At 40.6% G+C, this 16,182-nt stretch overlaps 1 protein-coding gene across 1 annotated transcript in view; it reads left to right on the top strand.

Annotated features, from left to right (window-relative positions):
- The window catches only part of RNF130 (ring finger protein 130), a 44,455-nt gene that overhangs the window by 16,190 nt on the left and 12,083 nt on the right, over positions 1-16,182 (top strand). The window contains exons 3-5 of the mRNA XM_082490139.1: positions 8,901-9,151; positions 12,740-12,811; positions 15,051-15,133. Coding sequence (XP_082346265.1) covers positions 8,901-9,151; positions 12,740-12,811; positions 15,051-15,133 — 406 coding nt within the window. The remainder of the gene's footprint in view (positions 1-8,900; positions 9,152-12,739; positions 12,812-15,050; positions 15,134-16,182) is intronic.

The raw sequence follows: 16,182 nt of genomic DNA, 5'->3' as shown, positions 1-16,182 counted from the left end.
CTAAAAATATTTTGTGGTGTCCTTGGGCAAGGCTTTCTTGCCATTTCTCTTCTGGGGTTTTCTAAATTTGTTTGGAATTACTGTCCAGATTGATGAATCTGTACGGAAGTTGTCTGTAGATAGAAGAAAATACATGAGCGTCACAAGCTACCCTGATGAGAAATCCCTGGGTTTTTTAGCTCCAGCTTCCATGAGTGGGAATACAAATTGCTATCCAGAAATCGCAAGATGGGAGCCACCTGCTAGCACCCGGTCATGTAACAGAACATAAGATTACAGAGACTTTTGGTTATCGAAATCCAAGTGTGCCTTAAATCGATGAATGGACCAGTAAGGTCACATTACATTAATATTATCAAATAATCAAGAGTGTGACACTGTAATCAGCGATTGGGTGTTAAATCCAGATCTAAGGTAACAGGTTTTGGACATTGTTCAGAAGTATAGGTGAAGAAAGATTGTTCTCAAATAAGCAGAACTATCTTTAGAAGATAGAAACATGTATTTCGGAAATACATGAAATCGTTACATGAGTAACCTTTTTTCAGTAGTGTGTCATGTGTTAGGATTACACCATTTCCCTAGTCAAAACTTAATGTGACCCTTCTGCTTTTTATTAATTTGCATTTACTCGAGGCTTGAATATAAAATTTGATCTACTTTGCTAGCATACTAATACCTGAACAGTAAAAGTAGTCATTAAAGAGGACTGCAAGTGCAATTTACCATAATACATAGTTAAATGCCTTGTAAAACTATGCGAATGAAATAAAAAAAAAAAAATCTGTGCACAGATTGTGGAAAGGGGATGATAAAATGACAAATTCCTTTGTACCAAGTTTTTTTTATTCTTCCGGTGTTATTTAAGTGGAATGTCCATTTCCTTTTCAAAAAAGTTGTAATGCAAGTAGATGCAAAGAAGTGTCGCTAAAAGAGAAAAATGTTGTGTGAAATCTCTGTAAAATTGCAACATCTGTCTGCTTTTCCCTTATCTAGGCTTTTATTTTCCCTAGTGTAAGGAACCCAAAACGTGTTAAAAAATATACATAAATATAATTCCCAGAGGTTAAAAGTCCCTCTACAGAAAGGCAATTTGCAATATAAGTAGAATTTTCAAGGCAGCCAAAAGTCGAGTGGGACGGGACGGGACAGGACCAAACCAACCCCTAAACCCAGTGTCCCTACCGTTTTAAGTGAGATGTAGAAATTCTCCCTCCTGATGCTCCCTCCTTCTCAGCTCAGCCATGGATCTCTCCTCCTGGTGCCCATCAGAAGCATTGAAGTAGCCTATTTTTGCTTTCAAAAATCAAGATAGGACAGAGGTTCAGGAACTCGTGGGAGGCTTAGAGAAGAGGCGGATGTATCTTGTAGCTTAATAAAAGGATCTTAATTCTTCTAACAGTGCTTAGCGTCATATGACTTACGATAGAAGATAAAAAGGAGCTCTCTGGGTGAGGCTGATGGAGAGGAAATGATTCGCAGTGAAGCGGAAGTCTTAACGCCTCTCTCCTACGCGCTAATACAGTGTTGTACCTTTGAGAGACTAAGCATTGGTCTTCTTGAGTGGGGTGTGCGGGGTGTAGCAGAGACCGCTGGACCTTTCCAAGCTTGAGGAAAGCCAGGGGCATGGCTCCACCACCTCACGCGTATGCACCTGATTTGGAGTTGTGAATGAAGCAGGGGGATTTAGCTGTGACTACCTGTTTTGATCTTATGCAGATCTCTCCTTAAGAAACATCTCCGTGAGTGTCAGAATGGAGCAATTGGGTTATGAAGTAATGTGTCAGCAGTTGTAATCTAAATATGGCTCAACAGTTTCCTCAACTGATTTTGCTATTTAGCTCTCATTTTAGGATCTCTTGGTCATAGCAGATTATAAAGCTGATGTAAAATATGGTGAGGACACTATACTGAAGCATCGTTTCTTGTTTAAGGAAGGAGGGCAGGCATTGAAAAGATCATTCCTACTTAGAAGGTTATTATTTATAACCTGTGGACTTAATAATTTAATGTGCTACAGGCTAGCGCAACAAGAACCTCATTAGGCTCTAATATTTGTTTTGAAGTTAATTGTGTCACACCCATCTTCGGAAAGCTACTCTTGCTGTTTCTGGTTTTCTAATCACATGCTTCAATCATATGCCTGTTTTTCTTAAAGGAGCAGAACTTTGTGAATGTCCATCACATGTCTATTAGCAGTACAGCAGTGAGGGGTACATTTCAAAATAATAAAGTGTGTGTAGGCGTATTTAGAGGGTATAGTGCAGTGCCCTTGCGTAGCCTGGCAGAGTAAAATCTGTTGAAGCTCTTTTTGCTGCAACCAAAGCAGAGTTTTGAGTGTTCTTCAGATATAACTCGACTGTGTTTCAGTTGCAATTCATGGAAGCCAGCTCCTCACTGAGCCTGACTATCTATTTCCTTGCAAGTGCAAGGTCCTGCACCTGGGGAGGAAGAATGCTAGGCACCAGTACAGGTTAGGGGCGGACCTGCTGGGAAGTAGCTCGGAGGAGAAGGATCTGGGGGTTGTGGTAGACAGTAAATTATCCATGGCCCAGCAATGTGCCCTTGTCGCCAAAAAGGCCAATGGAATCCTGGGCTGCATAGGGAAGAGTGTGGCCAGTAGGTCGAGGGAGGTCTTTCTCCCCCTCTACTCTGCACTGGTGAGGCCACAACTGGAATACTGTGTCCAGTTTTGGGCTCCCCAGTTCAAGAGGGACAGGGAACTGCTGGAGCGAGTCCAGCGAAGGGCAACTAAGATGACTGAGGGATTGGGGCATCTCCCGTATGAAGAAAGGCTGAGAGAGGTGGGACTCTTTAGCCTGGAGAAGAGAAGGCTGAGGGGAGACCTTATTATGGCGTACAAGTATCTAAAGGGTGGGTTGAAGGAGGATGGAGCCAGGCTCTTTTCAATGGTTCCCAGTGACAGGACGAGGGGTAATGGGCACAAGTTAGAACACAGGAAGTTCCGTTCAAATACACAGAAAAACTTCTTTACAGTGAGGGTGACAGAGCACTGGAACAGGCTGCCCAGGGAGGTTGTGGAGTCCCCTTCCCTGGAGATTTTCAAGACCCGCCTGGATGCAGTCCTGAGTGATGTGCTCTGGGCAATCCTGCTTTGGCAGGGGAGTTGGGCTAGGTGATCTCTAGAGGTCCCTTCCAACTCTGATAATTCTGTGATTCTGTGATTCTGTGTGATTCTGTGATTCTTAAGCAGACAGTCAGAATTCAAGTTTTAGTTTCAGAAAAGATTTTTTTTTTTTTCTTCCCCTGGTTGTTTTGCACAGACTTGTGATTTTTGCAAATATCTGCTCAATATTTTGGGGTAGCTAGTTGTTCCACTGACTGTGTGGAACTGATGCGTCCTGTGAAAGTCTAACTTCTGGGTAGCAGTTTCATATACTGCTGTCCTCACGATAGTGTTATAACATCTGTTCTAATGTCTGACACTATGCAAAATAGGCATCCTTAAGTAAATGTTTATATACAGACAAGAATTCAACATTTGCAGTGTTATAAAGGCAACAGAAAGAAAAATGTTTTAAAGTGCTATCCAGTTTCATTTTAAAATTTATGTGTATATATATTCTTGTATGTATATATATTATATATTCTTGGCATTAAATTCTTGCCTTGCTTAGAACTCAGTAATTGACAAATATTACATTTTTTTTCTGTTTTCAGAAGTAGTTGATTTGGGACATCTCAAACAACATATTTTACTCTTGAGATTGCAGTCGTGTGTTGACAGCTTGGATGTGCTCTTGTTTACTTTCTGATTAGATCAAAATAAAAATATGTGCAGCTAGACTTGTTTTAATCACTCTCGAGATATGCCAAGGCTCTTCCTCTTGGTGTCTGCTTTTCCAAAAGCTTGGTTTAGAGTGCAAGGCTTATTTTTCATGACGAGTTTCCCTGTTTTATATCAGACTAAAATTTTAAGTTATCTGAATAATTTGTGTTTTTCCCCAATGTTGTTAAGTACTCTGGAGTTTATATTTAAAAGCTGTGCTCCCCAAGCCTGCCTTTTCTAGCAGTGCAGCTTTGCATACAACTCAGTGTGCCTTTTCCCTTCCCCTCACCTCACCTTCTGGGTTCCACGGGTTATATCTTCTGTGGCTAAATCCTTTACTTTGTAGGGGTAATTCTTGCTTCTGCCTCTGTTCCCTTGCAGCTCAGATGTCTTCTGCTGTTTGCACAAAGCTCATGATTGGTCTCCCAAAACTTCATATATAACCATAGCACTGCATTTGTGCTTTCCTGTTTTCTTTGTAGACATTTTGTGGGCTCTCTTGCTGTTGGAGCGGTTGCACTGTTAATGTTACTCGAAGAAATCTGTGACCTGCAGTAATAGGACTGATCCCTTTCCTGGGCACTGAATAGTATTGCTGTATTTTTATTTCTGATATAATGTGCTCAGAAATGTTTAGTATACAGGTAACAGAATTTTAGTAGAAGAATAGCGTCTGGTTTGTGAAGATGGGCTGTTTTATTTCCAATTACGTTATCATTATGATGTTCCGATTGTTGCAGTCAAATAGGCAGTGGCATTTCATTGTCTGAATTGTGCCCTGAATCCAGCCTACAAGTGACTGTCTACACCATTCTTTACCTTTGTTAGGAAGGTGGGGATTTTGTTTGCCCCCCCCCCTTTTTTTTTTTTTTTTTTTTTTAAAAGGAAGTACTCTGAAATTTCCACCAGCAGAATTATTCAGATAAAAGTGTGTTAAGTTTAGGTTTTTCAGAATGAAGTCATGAAAGGATTCAGTTACAATTAAAAGTTGTCTGCTATTTAAAGAGAGAACGATATTCTTTCGCAAGAATGAGATGAGTGTGGTCTGTCTGCTTCGTGCTGTGTCTGCAGTGTCAGCATGCACTATCAAAGATGTAGGAAATTACAAGGACTTTAGCTGAAAATATCAGCCATTAGAATAGTGCTAACCTTTGTTATGAGTATCTGACTTAATTCTCGATTCTCTGCAAACCTTGTTACATCAAATCAAAAGAGTTCAGCGCATCTTGCAGGTGGTCCAGCATTTGCTGCGCTTGAGATCTCTGGTTTTGCCCTCCCCACCTGCGAGAAGGTGGTTGGAGCATTGCAGCAGTAGCAGCTGTTCGGTGCCAGGTTGCTCGGATGCCCAGAAGGAATTGCCTCATGTGTCCTCCTCCCCCAATATTGACCACAAAGTGCTGCTTGGGCTGTTCACAAGCCCAGGAAAAAAAAAAAAAAAAAATCGGCTGTTTAGCAGTTTCATTTTGCCAGGCTGCCCTTCCCCGCATCCTCCAAGGGATGGTAGATGGATGGAAGGTGTCTGAAGTCTGCTCTTTGAACCGTGCCTGTCTTTAGCTTGGTATCCTGGCCATAGTTGTCTGCATTTTGATCTTCAGACAAACATTTGGTAGCCAAGAATCAATGAAACAAACACAAAAGGAAACAAATATTTGCTTGTGATGAGACCCATAATTTTTCTTTGAGATGACATTCTATTGACCATCTAAACGTGCTCTTTTAGAATTGCTAGGAGACACGGATAGATTAGTGAGAGAGCAAAGCATTTTTCTTAGGAGCTCTGCAGGAAACTTCTGGATATTGCAGTTTTTCCCATCTTCTTGTCTTTAGTGTCTTCTCAGCTTTTAAGTCCTCCTCTCTTCTCTCCCAATCTAATATTACACAGATTTAATGTTTAATCGTAACTTCATCCCTTTTCATACACAGAGTTGTATGACTATCCTAATTAAACATGCACATGGTAAAATTGCAAGCTAGAAAGAGCTGTCCGGGCTTGGATGATAGCAATTAAATTATTTACATTTACAGGCGTCAATATTTGTTATGCCTACTGTCTGTCCTAGCTCGTCATCCATGGTTGAGTGTGTAGTGCATTGGGTTTAGTTAGCATTCCCGCTTCTTTTCTCTGGACGCCGTGTTCTTGGCTGAGGAGAGTATTGCTTTTCATAAGATTGTATAGCAGGACTGTATTCTAACTTTTACAAACACTGTTCATTTTTCTGTGTTCACCTGAGGATTTTTTTCAGCTTAAGTTTCAAAAATGCAAGGTTTCAAGGTGCTTAAAATAATTGAGTCAGCGTCTCCTCCTGCCCCCAATTGTTCTCAGGCAGGGAGCTCTTGCTAAAATTATTTAGGGTGATGCCCCTGACAAAAATACGGATGAACCAAGTCCCAGTTTCCACTGAGTTTCAGTATGTTAAACAGGCACAATTTATTTTTCTTTTCTGCGGTTCTCCTTGGCTCTCGCAGGGTCAGAAGCAACAGTAGCACTTTGGCTGTTCCCAGTTGAGTCATTTGGAATGCAAATCACTTTGCAGTGATGCCAGTGGTTCCCTTTGTGCTGGGCTTTATATAAAATGCCTGACAGATTGTCAGCTTTGTCACGTTCCCTGGGCAGCAGGGAATAGGTAGAGGCTTCAGCTTTTGATTCAGACAGAACTGGGCTAGTATCGGAAGATCTTAGTCAGATTTGCTTTGCAGATAGCTGTAAGTCATGTCAGAATGCTACATTGAGTGCTTCTGACGGATATTTTGATACCAACATAATTCCTCGGTGCAAATAAATACCTGCTGGGGAAGCTTAGCAGAACATGTGCTCTGGGGAGTGCAGTCCCCCCACACCCTTCCCCACCTTTCCTCACTGCCCAAACTAGATGTGAAGAACAGAAGCGAAGCCTCTGGAGAATATCAAGCGGTATAAATTGCCTGCTCTTGATTGATCTTACACCGTCTGAGCTGCAGGATTTTGGGGTTGCAGGAGCACGTGCTGTATCTACATACAGAATCTGGCAGGAAAGGTGGCTCTTGTCCTGTAATTAACTGCTGTAAGTCTGGACAGGGACTCTATTCCCAGCTGGACAAATAGGAATCTGAGTAGATTTCCTCTGAAAATAAAGCGAGCGGTGGATTTTTGCTCTGTTTCTGAGCTTTGCTACCCATTAAATATCTTGCTTAGTTTGCATGAAACCAAACTCAGTATGTCTCGCACTAAAGTGTCGCTGGAGAGCTGGACTAAAGTGGACCTTGTGTGAATCTGTGGTGTACTAGTGATTAAATAAGTTGTATCCATAAATTGTGTTGGGTTTTGGTTGCTATTCAAAGCTTTTGAGTTACTGTGGCACTTGTTTCAAAAATACTCCTTCAGAAGGAAACACCGAACATTCTTTTCCTACTTAAACCTGTGTTACTGGGGCAGGGCATGGATGTCTTTACCATTGCAATTTTAAATAAAGTTCAAATTTCTTGGGGAAGACAATTTTGGGGCTGTGGAATATTTTTTCAATTATTGTGCAAATCTTAATTTCTGAGATTATCAGCTTTTGATTCTTCTGAGTAGTTCTGTCAGCGCAATCCACAGCACCGATGTTAGGGAACTTGCTCTGAAAACTGAGAATAGTGACTGTAAAAGTTACTATTTGGCATGGTGAATGGAAAGAGCAACGAGATAACATTTAATAGTTGTGTAATGGTCTTAAAGCCCCCATTTTGGAAAATTGTGTAGCTGTAAGGCAGGGTCTGTCACCCTGACTTACTGTGCCCTGGGTTTCAAAGATGCTGCTCTTTTAGGTTTTAAATGTCATTTTGTGGATACAGTAACATCTTAAAAATCAGATTTTGATTAAAAGACTAAACAAATTCCTCGTGTTAAAATAGGACCTCATGTTCTCTCTTCACTGCCACACTAGGTTCTCTGTAACTTAAATCCACTCTAAATCCAGAATCTCAGCGCTGAAGTTGCTTGCATTATACAGTTCCTCTTGGAGGGAATGTGAATTGGAGCAAGCAGATGGAGCGAGCAGATGAGCAGGCTTTGCAAGCATTTTGAAAATAGGTCTTGAAAGGGGCTTTAGTATAGGAAGCAGATAGGTCTTCATGAATAAGAATGGCCCTCATAAGGCCTTTTTCTTTCTGGCTTTGGTTTTCTTGTAAACTTTGCTTTCTTTGAACTTAGATCAGAATTGCCCTGAGTTTAAGATCCTCTCTTTTTTTATGGGGTCTCTGCTTTTAAAACCTGGGTGCCTTCTCTGCTCGGCAGGTCATTTCATTTTTTTTTTTTTCAGCAAGTCTTGTGGTTTGTTTCTCGTATTATCCTTGTAGCAGTAGTTTTCCCTTTGGGACAGGAGGTAGTCTAGAGGAAAGACACTACGAAGAACAGATGGACTACACATTCAAAATGGAGCTGATGAAGCTGACAGCCTCTCTGTGATCTTATCAAGCATGTCTTTGTGTGGGTGATAACATCAGCACTCAAACTTCCACCAAGTTGGTTGTTTGGTTTTGGTTTTGGTGGTGTTTTTTATTATTCTACTTTGCAGCCAGACTTACTGGCTTTACTTTCACTTCTGTCTGAAGTGATGTAGGTAGAAGTTTGCTTTGTTGCTTCTGTGCTGGAATTGTGACTTACAGGTCCGTGACAACCTTGGTGGCGTGTGAAAGCCGCATATCCAGGCAGGGGAACTTGCCTAACTCAGCTTGTACCAAGCACTGTGTATACCAAGACCACCCTAGCAATATCATGGAACTCATCTTCTAAATGTTTTTCTGTGAGTTGCCTGTTTAGGTATTCACAGCTTCAAATGTGGCACAAATGTCCTTCTGAAAGCTAGTTCAGACTGCACACAGTAATTGTAATGTGGGTAGTACTGTGTAACCACTGGTAGAGCTCTGTTACTGTGTGTGGAGCTGCAGACAATTTGCATGTTAATGCCCTAATTTGAAAATCTGGGTTTGAAGGACAAGCCGTGAGTTGAGTGCACAGGAGCATGTTCTATGTGCCATAGATGGCTTAGATCAAAATTTCTAAATTGTCAAATGGCTTTGCATTTGGAAAATCTTGTGAGCAGCATGCTGTGTTAATTTTAAATGTAAACTAAATACTTTTCTCTTTTTATAGGAACTGGAGACATTGTTGCTGTCATGATTACAGAATCAAAGGTTAAGGAGATCCTGAATTACTTGGAAAAGAATATCTCTGTCCTGATGGCAATAGCAGTGGGGTCCCGTGTTCCTCCAAAAAACTTCAGTCGGGGCTCTCTAGTCTTTGTGTCGATATCATTCATTGTTTTGATGATAATTTCTTCAGCATGGTTAATATTTTACTTCATCCAGAAGATCAGGTACACAAGTGCACGTGACCGGAATCAGGTAAGGGGCCGACCTTTTTTTTTTGTTTGTTTGTTTTGTTCCTCTTAAGTTCTGCAGGTGAGATTTCTGTATACAGTAGTCAATAGAGAACAAATAATTTCTAAGGAATGTCCGTCAAACTACTGTTCAGAACCTCTTTGCTCTGAGGCAGAGCACGTTGCCGGACAAGGATTTTTATATAGCAAAGTGTTTTCATCCTGAGCAGCACCAGTACAAAACCTTATTACATGACAGGAAGTAACAGAACTGAAGCAAAATATTTGGGTTTTGATGAGTATAAGTCCAAGAGGAAGATAGACTCTATGTTGGCTGACTAATAGACACTGTATGTATGTTGGGAGCGGGGAGGAAAGTTAAATTGTGAATGAACTTGTATAATGTAGGGGAACACAGAGCTGATGTTACAAATTCTATCAATGTTCTTTAGGATAGCTTCAGTAATAGTAAAGGTACTTCAGAAGTTGTATAAAGGTATTTCCAAACTATAATCTGTCATGAACATTAGAGTAAGAAAACTAAGGTAAAGAGCTGCTTAGTGATCTGTGTTTCAGATCAACTTTCAACTTTATTCATGATCACACTTGGTATGGAATGTCTGATTCTCCTGGTTGTACATTTAAAGTAAAATTTTGTCAAGTATGCCTTTCTTACATTCTTTTGCAACTCTTAATTCGTTTAAGAACGGAATTAAGTATCGCCATACTGGGAGATCTTGACTAAATCAAGTCATCAACTAAAATATGGATTAAACTTTAGAAGTAAATGTTTTACTAGTGTGGACTTAATGACCCACTGCCTCTATAGTGTGCCTTGGCTTTCATTGAGACGGGTCAGTAAACCTCAGGAAAATCTGCTGTGCTCTCTTTGCCTTTGGGTCTCTCTGTCAAGGCTATCTTAGAAAGCTGCTGACCTCCAGTCACTGTCCCGCCTTTCCCCCCGAGTTACGGCTCATACACAGGAGCTCACTGTGAGGCAGTGCTTTGGTGTTTTGTCAAACCTGAAACAAATGTGAACTTATAAAGCCTCAGTTGTGACAAAGGATTTCCTTTTCATTTTCTATAAATAGTGTCTGATGCTGCAGGTCCCGTGGGTATCCTGTAGATTTTCCTAAGGATGTCATTCTTAAGTGACCACACTGTAACCGGTACTTAGTGTGGTCCCTTGGGATGGTGAAAGTTTAAATATAACTGTTACTGAATGAATGTCTGTGGAATACTAAATTGTGTTTCCCTCATCCCCTACATGGTTCTAGGCTTCTTCCAAATGTCCATGTTTCAAAACAGTTGCTCCTTGGGGAAAGGGCTCTTATGACCTTTTTTCTTTCTTTAGATTTTTACAAAGGTCAGGAGAAACTTGATGAAAATTTTATATGGTTTAAAAAGCTGAGCTTATTAAACTTTAATAAGGAGGTGGCGACAGCTACAGCTTATTTTTAAAAAGCTTTGAGAGCTTTTGCAGAGAGAAGGCTGTACTGTTAGTGGTGAAATAACTTGCTTTAGGCTGTGATCTTGTTTTTAAGTTATGTCAAGGCACACTTTTTTTAAAAATAAAAAAAAAAATCAAAACCATGCTGTGTTTTGTAGATAGTGTAAGTAGATACTGGTATTTCACAGCATTACTCTTGCGCACTTCTGCCAGAGGTATGAAACTCTTTTGCATGTGGTGGTGGCATTTTTCATCAAGGCAGTTCTGGGTTTTAAAAGCAAGCATATGCTGCATGCCTATGCCCTAACTTAGCAAAACAGCAAATCCTGAGCATTTCCAATGTTCACATAAAAAAAGTATTTGTTAAAATTAGAAAATGGAAGGATGGATCTCTTAAGTAGATGAGATGAAAGTTATTGTCTAGCAAATCTATTTACATTAGAGAACGTGTAAACATGTTGGAAGAGTTTTGCTGATATATTGTGCTTCCAATAGAAAAGCACATAATGGATTTCTTGTAGCGCATATACAATCATATGCAGTACAACTAACTATAAATACTACCCACAATTACTTAGTTGGTTGTGTTGAGCATTTAAGTTAAATGCCTTTTCAGCCTTGTTCGTCTCTTAGTAATTACACATCTGGTTAATGCAATGATTATCTACTCCAGCAGTATACCAGTGTGTTCCGTGTTGCAAAGTACTCAGGCCAATATGCTTGTTCCAGGACCTATAATTTGGATTTGCTTAAATTGACCGATTTCTCACATGTTGAAGTTAGGGTGAGATTTCTGACTTCATGAAGCATCCCAGCTCTGTTTCTGATGCTGCATTTCCTACATGGGTATACTTCAGAAGCTGGGACAGAGTAATTGATTTTTTTTTAATTTTATTTTAATAATCTATGCTCTAAAAAATATAAATCAGAGCTGTTCTGTGGAAACCACCAAAAAAAAAAAATGCTTAAATGCTTATGCAATTCTAGAATAACAGCAGTGCAGCTGTTTGTGGTGGACTTCTGAGGTCTTTGCGTTTCTCAAATAATAGCAGCCTTCTTGGTTTCAGTTTGTATGCAGAGAAAGTGTATGATACAAGGGGCTACACCTCTTGAGGGATTTGGTTTTCAACTGTATAGAAGGTGGGTGCAAAACCCACACGTTTCTTTCAAGCTATAGGGGAGGTTTTGATAGATGCAGTTTACGTTCTCAGCAACAGCCCATCTCTTTCAAGGGCAGAGTACTCAGTACAAGATGGAGGTGAAGGATGAAATACATGAACTTCCCTTTTTCCAGTCAATGTAAACCAAATCTGATCGCTCAGGTTCCTGAAACAAGAAGACATGAGCTTTATTCCACGCGGTGCCCCGTCTCTGGGATGCCATGGACCAGCTGGCAAACAGCCGTTCTTCCTTGGCTGGGACCTGGGCGTTGCAGTAGGATCGGCACTAGAACTGCAGATATGGCTCCTTCCACCCAGCAGCAGGGGTCATAAAAACAGCATAAACAACAAAAAATAGCTTAGCCTCTACATTGAGACTGGGGTTCATCTTCAACCCAGTATTCGTTTCAGCTTTATTTAAGTCTGTATTGGCTTATTTGGATTTTGTGACCCATAATTTTTTTTTCTTTGTGAGATCCTGGTGGTTTCAAATAATATCAAGAGAGAAAGTAGGTTACGCTGAGAGCATCTCTTATGTCTCAGAATAAGATCAGCCTGCTCGGGGAGGGTGGAAAAAGCAGTAATAATTCAGACCTAAGAAGAGAATAAGGGGTGTATATTACGACCCACAGAATAATAAGCAAAACAGACAGAATATAACGGAAATCATCTGAAGGGTATGTTGCTTCAGCTTTTATGCTGCAGGCTGGGTTTGATTAGTTTTGTCACACAAATGTTGGATTACTTTTTTGTGGACTTTTCTACGGTTCATGAGGCTTATGCCCATGCTTATCGAGTGCATTTGTGGGCTCAGCTGTTGGATATTTTTTCTCCTGACAAATCTCTGTGGGCTTTGCTGTGTAGGCTTTTTGTCTTGTGTTGCCCTACTGCCATAGCGTGTAGTGCAATGTTAATATTGACCCCAAATAAGTCATTATAAAGGACAGTAATGAAGCTTGATTATCAGGGTTAATTTGTGTTCTTTTCTTTGTCACTTTATTAGCGTCGTCTTGGAGATGCTGCCAAGAAAGCCATCGGTAAATTGACAACCAGGACAGTAAAGAAGGGTGATAAGGTATAATAATAAGATTTCAACATGGTAAACTTGAGCATCGTGTTTACTTTTTGCCAGGGGAAACATCTCAGTTTTTCCTTTCTGCTGCTGATTTATGAACTTGCCTTCCTTGTTGGAGGCTCGCTTTGTCCTGTGGCACAGTATTTTGGGTAAATTTCAGTATCAATGTGTGCTGTAAGTTTCAAATAAGTTTTTCTTGCTTAAATACTACTTGCACTCCATCTGGCAACTGTGACTGAGAGTGGTTTTGTGTGCTGGCTGGCTGGGGGGTTTTGTGGTCGGAGTACATAGGGCTAACATTGTGTATGTGCAATTCGGTAAGCTTAGAATCATTCCATATGTAAGTTGTGTAAAGTAAAAATAAATGTAAAAGACAGGTAATAAAGGACAATCTCTTAGGAATATTCAGTAATCTGAGGGGGAGTATAAACAGGTATTTCATTAAAGGTAGTAAATGTTATCCCAAGAACATTTCTTGCCAGTATACAAAATAAAATATGTGGTGTGTTAAGTCCTAAATTTTTTCCACTTTTATGAGCAGTGCTGCTTTGTCTTTAATTCTGAAAGGAAAAAAATAGTCACTTAATCTTTCTTAATTTTTGCTCTTTAATGTGCAAAAGGCAAGAGAATACTGGCTATGATTTGATTTTTAAAAGATGATTGTTTCCTTGGGCCTTTTTAGTGCGATTCCTTTTTATCTTTCTGATCAACGCTATCAGCACTGGAAGGCTGGGAAGTGATGGAAAAATTGGCTTCCAGAAAGAAGGCAGAAAAAACGTCTTTCTGCTCTTTCTCCCTCCCTATGTAGTTTTATTTCAAGACAGCCTACTGCACTGAATCTTTTCTGTGGGCATGGGAGTACATATAGATAATGGGAACTTTTCCTCATTGAAAGAAAAGATACTGTCGTCTTGACAGAATAAATTCAAAACTGGCAAGTGACATGTAGGTTGTAGTACAGTTTTGGGCCCCTCTCTACACGAAAGGCGTTGAGGTGCTAGAGCGCATCCAGAGAAGGGCAGCGGAGCTGGTGAGGGGTCTGGAGCACAAGTCTCATGAGGAGCGGCTGAGGGAACTGGGGGTGTTCAGCCTGGAGAAAAGGAGGCTGAGGGGAGACCTTATCGCTCTCTACAACTACCTGAAAGGAGGGTGTAGCGAGGGGGAGGGGTCAGTCTCTGCTCCCAAATAACAAGTGATAGGACAAGAGAAAACGGCCTCAAGTTGTGCCGGGGGGGGTTAGATTGGTTATTAGGAAAAATTTCTTCACTGCAAGGGTTGTCAAGCATTGGAACAGGCTGCCCAGGGAAGTGGTGGAATTGCCATCCCTGGAGGTGTTTAAAAGACGTGTGGATGTGGCCCTCGGGGACATGGTTTAGTGGTGGACCTGGCAGTGCTGGGTTAACGGTTGGACGCAATGATCTTAAAGGTCTATTCCAACTTAAATGATTCTATGACAGCATGAGATGCACACGCAGGTGAACAGAGAGCAGGAGAAACCTGTCCTTCATCGGAGCAGCCCATTGGGATCCTCTGCGTGCAGCACGGACTGGTGCTGGTCTCTTGCTGTGGTATCTGTCTGGGTACCCTGCTAGTCGCTTGCTAGCATCAAAAAGAGTAATGAACTTGAACTAAAAGAAGGCAGGGGCGCTTGTTGTGTCACAGGCCCAAATGAAGTCAGCCCTTTTTCAGCAAAAATTTGAAATTCTCATATTTCAAAATAAAAAAATAGTAACTTTTGGAAGATGGAGAAAGGCGAGGAGCCAGTCAGTCTTCCTCATCTTCATGTCTACCTAAGAAAGATGACAGTTCTGCAAGTAAGCAGACAAAAACTCTGAAATAAGTAAAAATTGCTAGCTCTGGCTATATAAAAAGGAATCCCAGAATTCTTATCCTACCAAAACCCACAGCTGAGTAAAACAGAAGTTTTAGCTCAAAGCTGAAGTAAATCAGCTAGGAAAATCACCACTACATTTTATAGTGAGTCAACCAAATACTAGAATCATCTTGGGCTTTAGCTTATGTTTCAGATGGTCAGTTACCAGCTCCAAATAAGGGGAGAGTTTGGATGTATGAGATGCTTTGCTTTCTCAAATCATGGAATATAATAACCCAGTCATAAGTTTTGTATCTTCTTAGTAACAGCCACTTGGCACAATGCAGTTCATGTACTAGTCACAACTACTTTTGCATTTGTCATAGCCTCAACTCTTGACTTGAATTTTCATTCTGTTCATTTTAGGAAACAGACCCAGACTTTGATCATTGTGCTGTCTGCATTGAGAGTTACAAGCAGAACGATGTTGTTCGCATTTTACCATGCAAGTAAGCTAGTAAAGTTGCTTTGTTTGGAAACTATTCTTTCTTTGTGCTCCTTTGCTTCATTTCATGTAATATGTGCATTGTAATTTACAAACACATTTGTTAGATGTTTCCAGTCCTAATAACAGACACTTTATTTTAGACTATGATACCTGAAGGTGTGAAGGTGGATGCTGGCACTGTTATGATAGTAGAGATTAAACAAAAGATTCTGATCTTTAAGATGGGCAGTTTGGGCATATCAGCAATGGAGCTATTAAGGTTGTAAGGGGGAGGTGCAGATTTAAGGACTGAGCAGTGGGTGGGCACAAAAAACCGAAGTATAATGAACCAGGTACAGCTGCAGCATTCTGCACAGCAGATGTTCAACATTGGCTGCTGGTTTCTGAAACGGCGTAGGAAAGAGGAATGCAGTCTTTCCAACCTTCATACCTCCTCTGACATCAATCAGCCACTGTGCTATCATCTGTCTTCAGTCTCTCCAGTGCGGTGTCTTCTGGGCTTGTGCCCGAAGATTCATACTTGCTGTATATTCTGCATTGGTGCTTCTTATGCCATTCTTTCCTCTTCCTTTTATGCCATTCTTTCCTCTTCCTTTTATGCCATTCTTTCCTCTTCCTTTTATGCCATTCTTTCCTCTTCCTTTTATGCCATTCTTTCCTCTTCCTTTTATGCCATTCTTTCCTCTTCCTTTTATGCCATTCTTTCCTCTTCCTTTTATGCCATTCTTTCCTCTTCCTTTTATGCCATTCTTTCCTCTTCCTTTTATGCCATTCTTTCCTCTTCCTTTTATGCCATTCTTTCCTCTTCCTTTTATGCCATTCTTTCCTCTTCCTTTTATGCCATTCTTTTGAAATTTACAGGTTTTCAGTTTGTTTCCGTTTCACTTCCATTCTTGAGCTGTTTCAGGATATTTGCTTTTTGAGAGATGCTTTTAAGTGCTTTTCCATCTGGCGATTGGTTTTGATGAATCAGTAAATTTTGGTAACTTTAAGCATTAGCAAGGATATCTTTCCCTTGTATTCTGAAATGCAAAGCTTCCTCATTATCTC

This window comes from Vanellus vanellus (assembly GCF_965231255.1).
Source record: "Vanellus vanellus genome assembly, chromosome: 13".
NCBI lineage: Eukaryota > Metazoa > Chordata > Aves > Charadriiformes > Charadriidae > Vanellus > Vanellus vanellus.
Note: the sequence above shows the minus strand (reverse complement) of the source record. Positions and strands in the feature narration are given on the sequence as shown.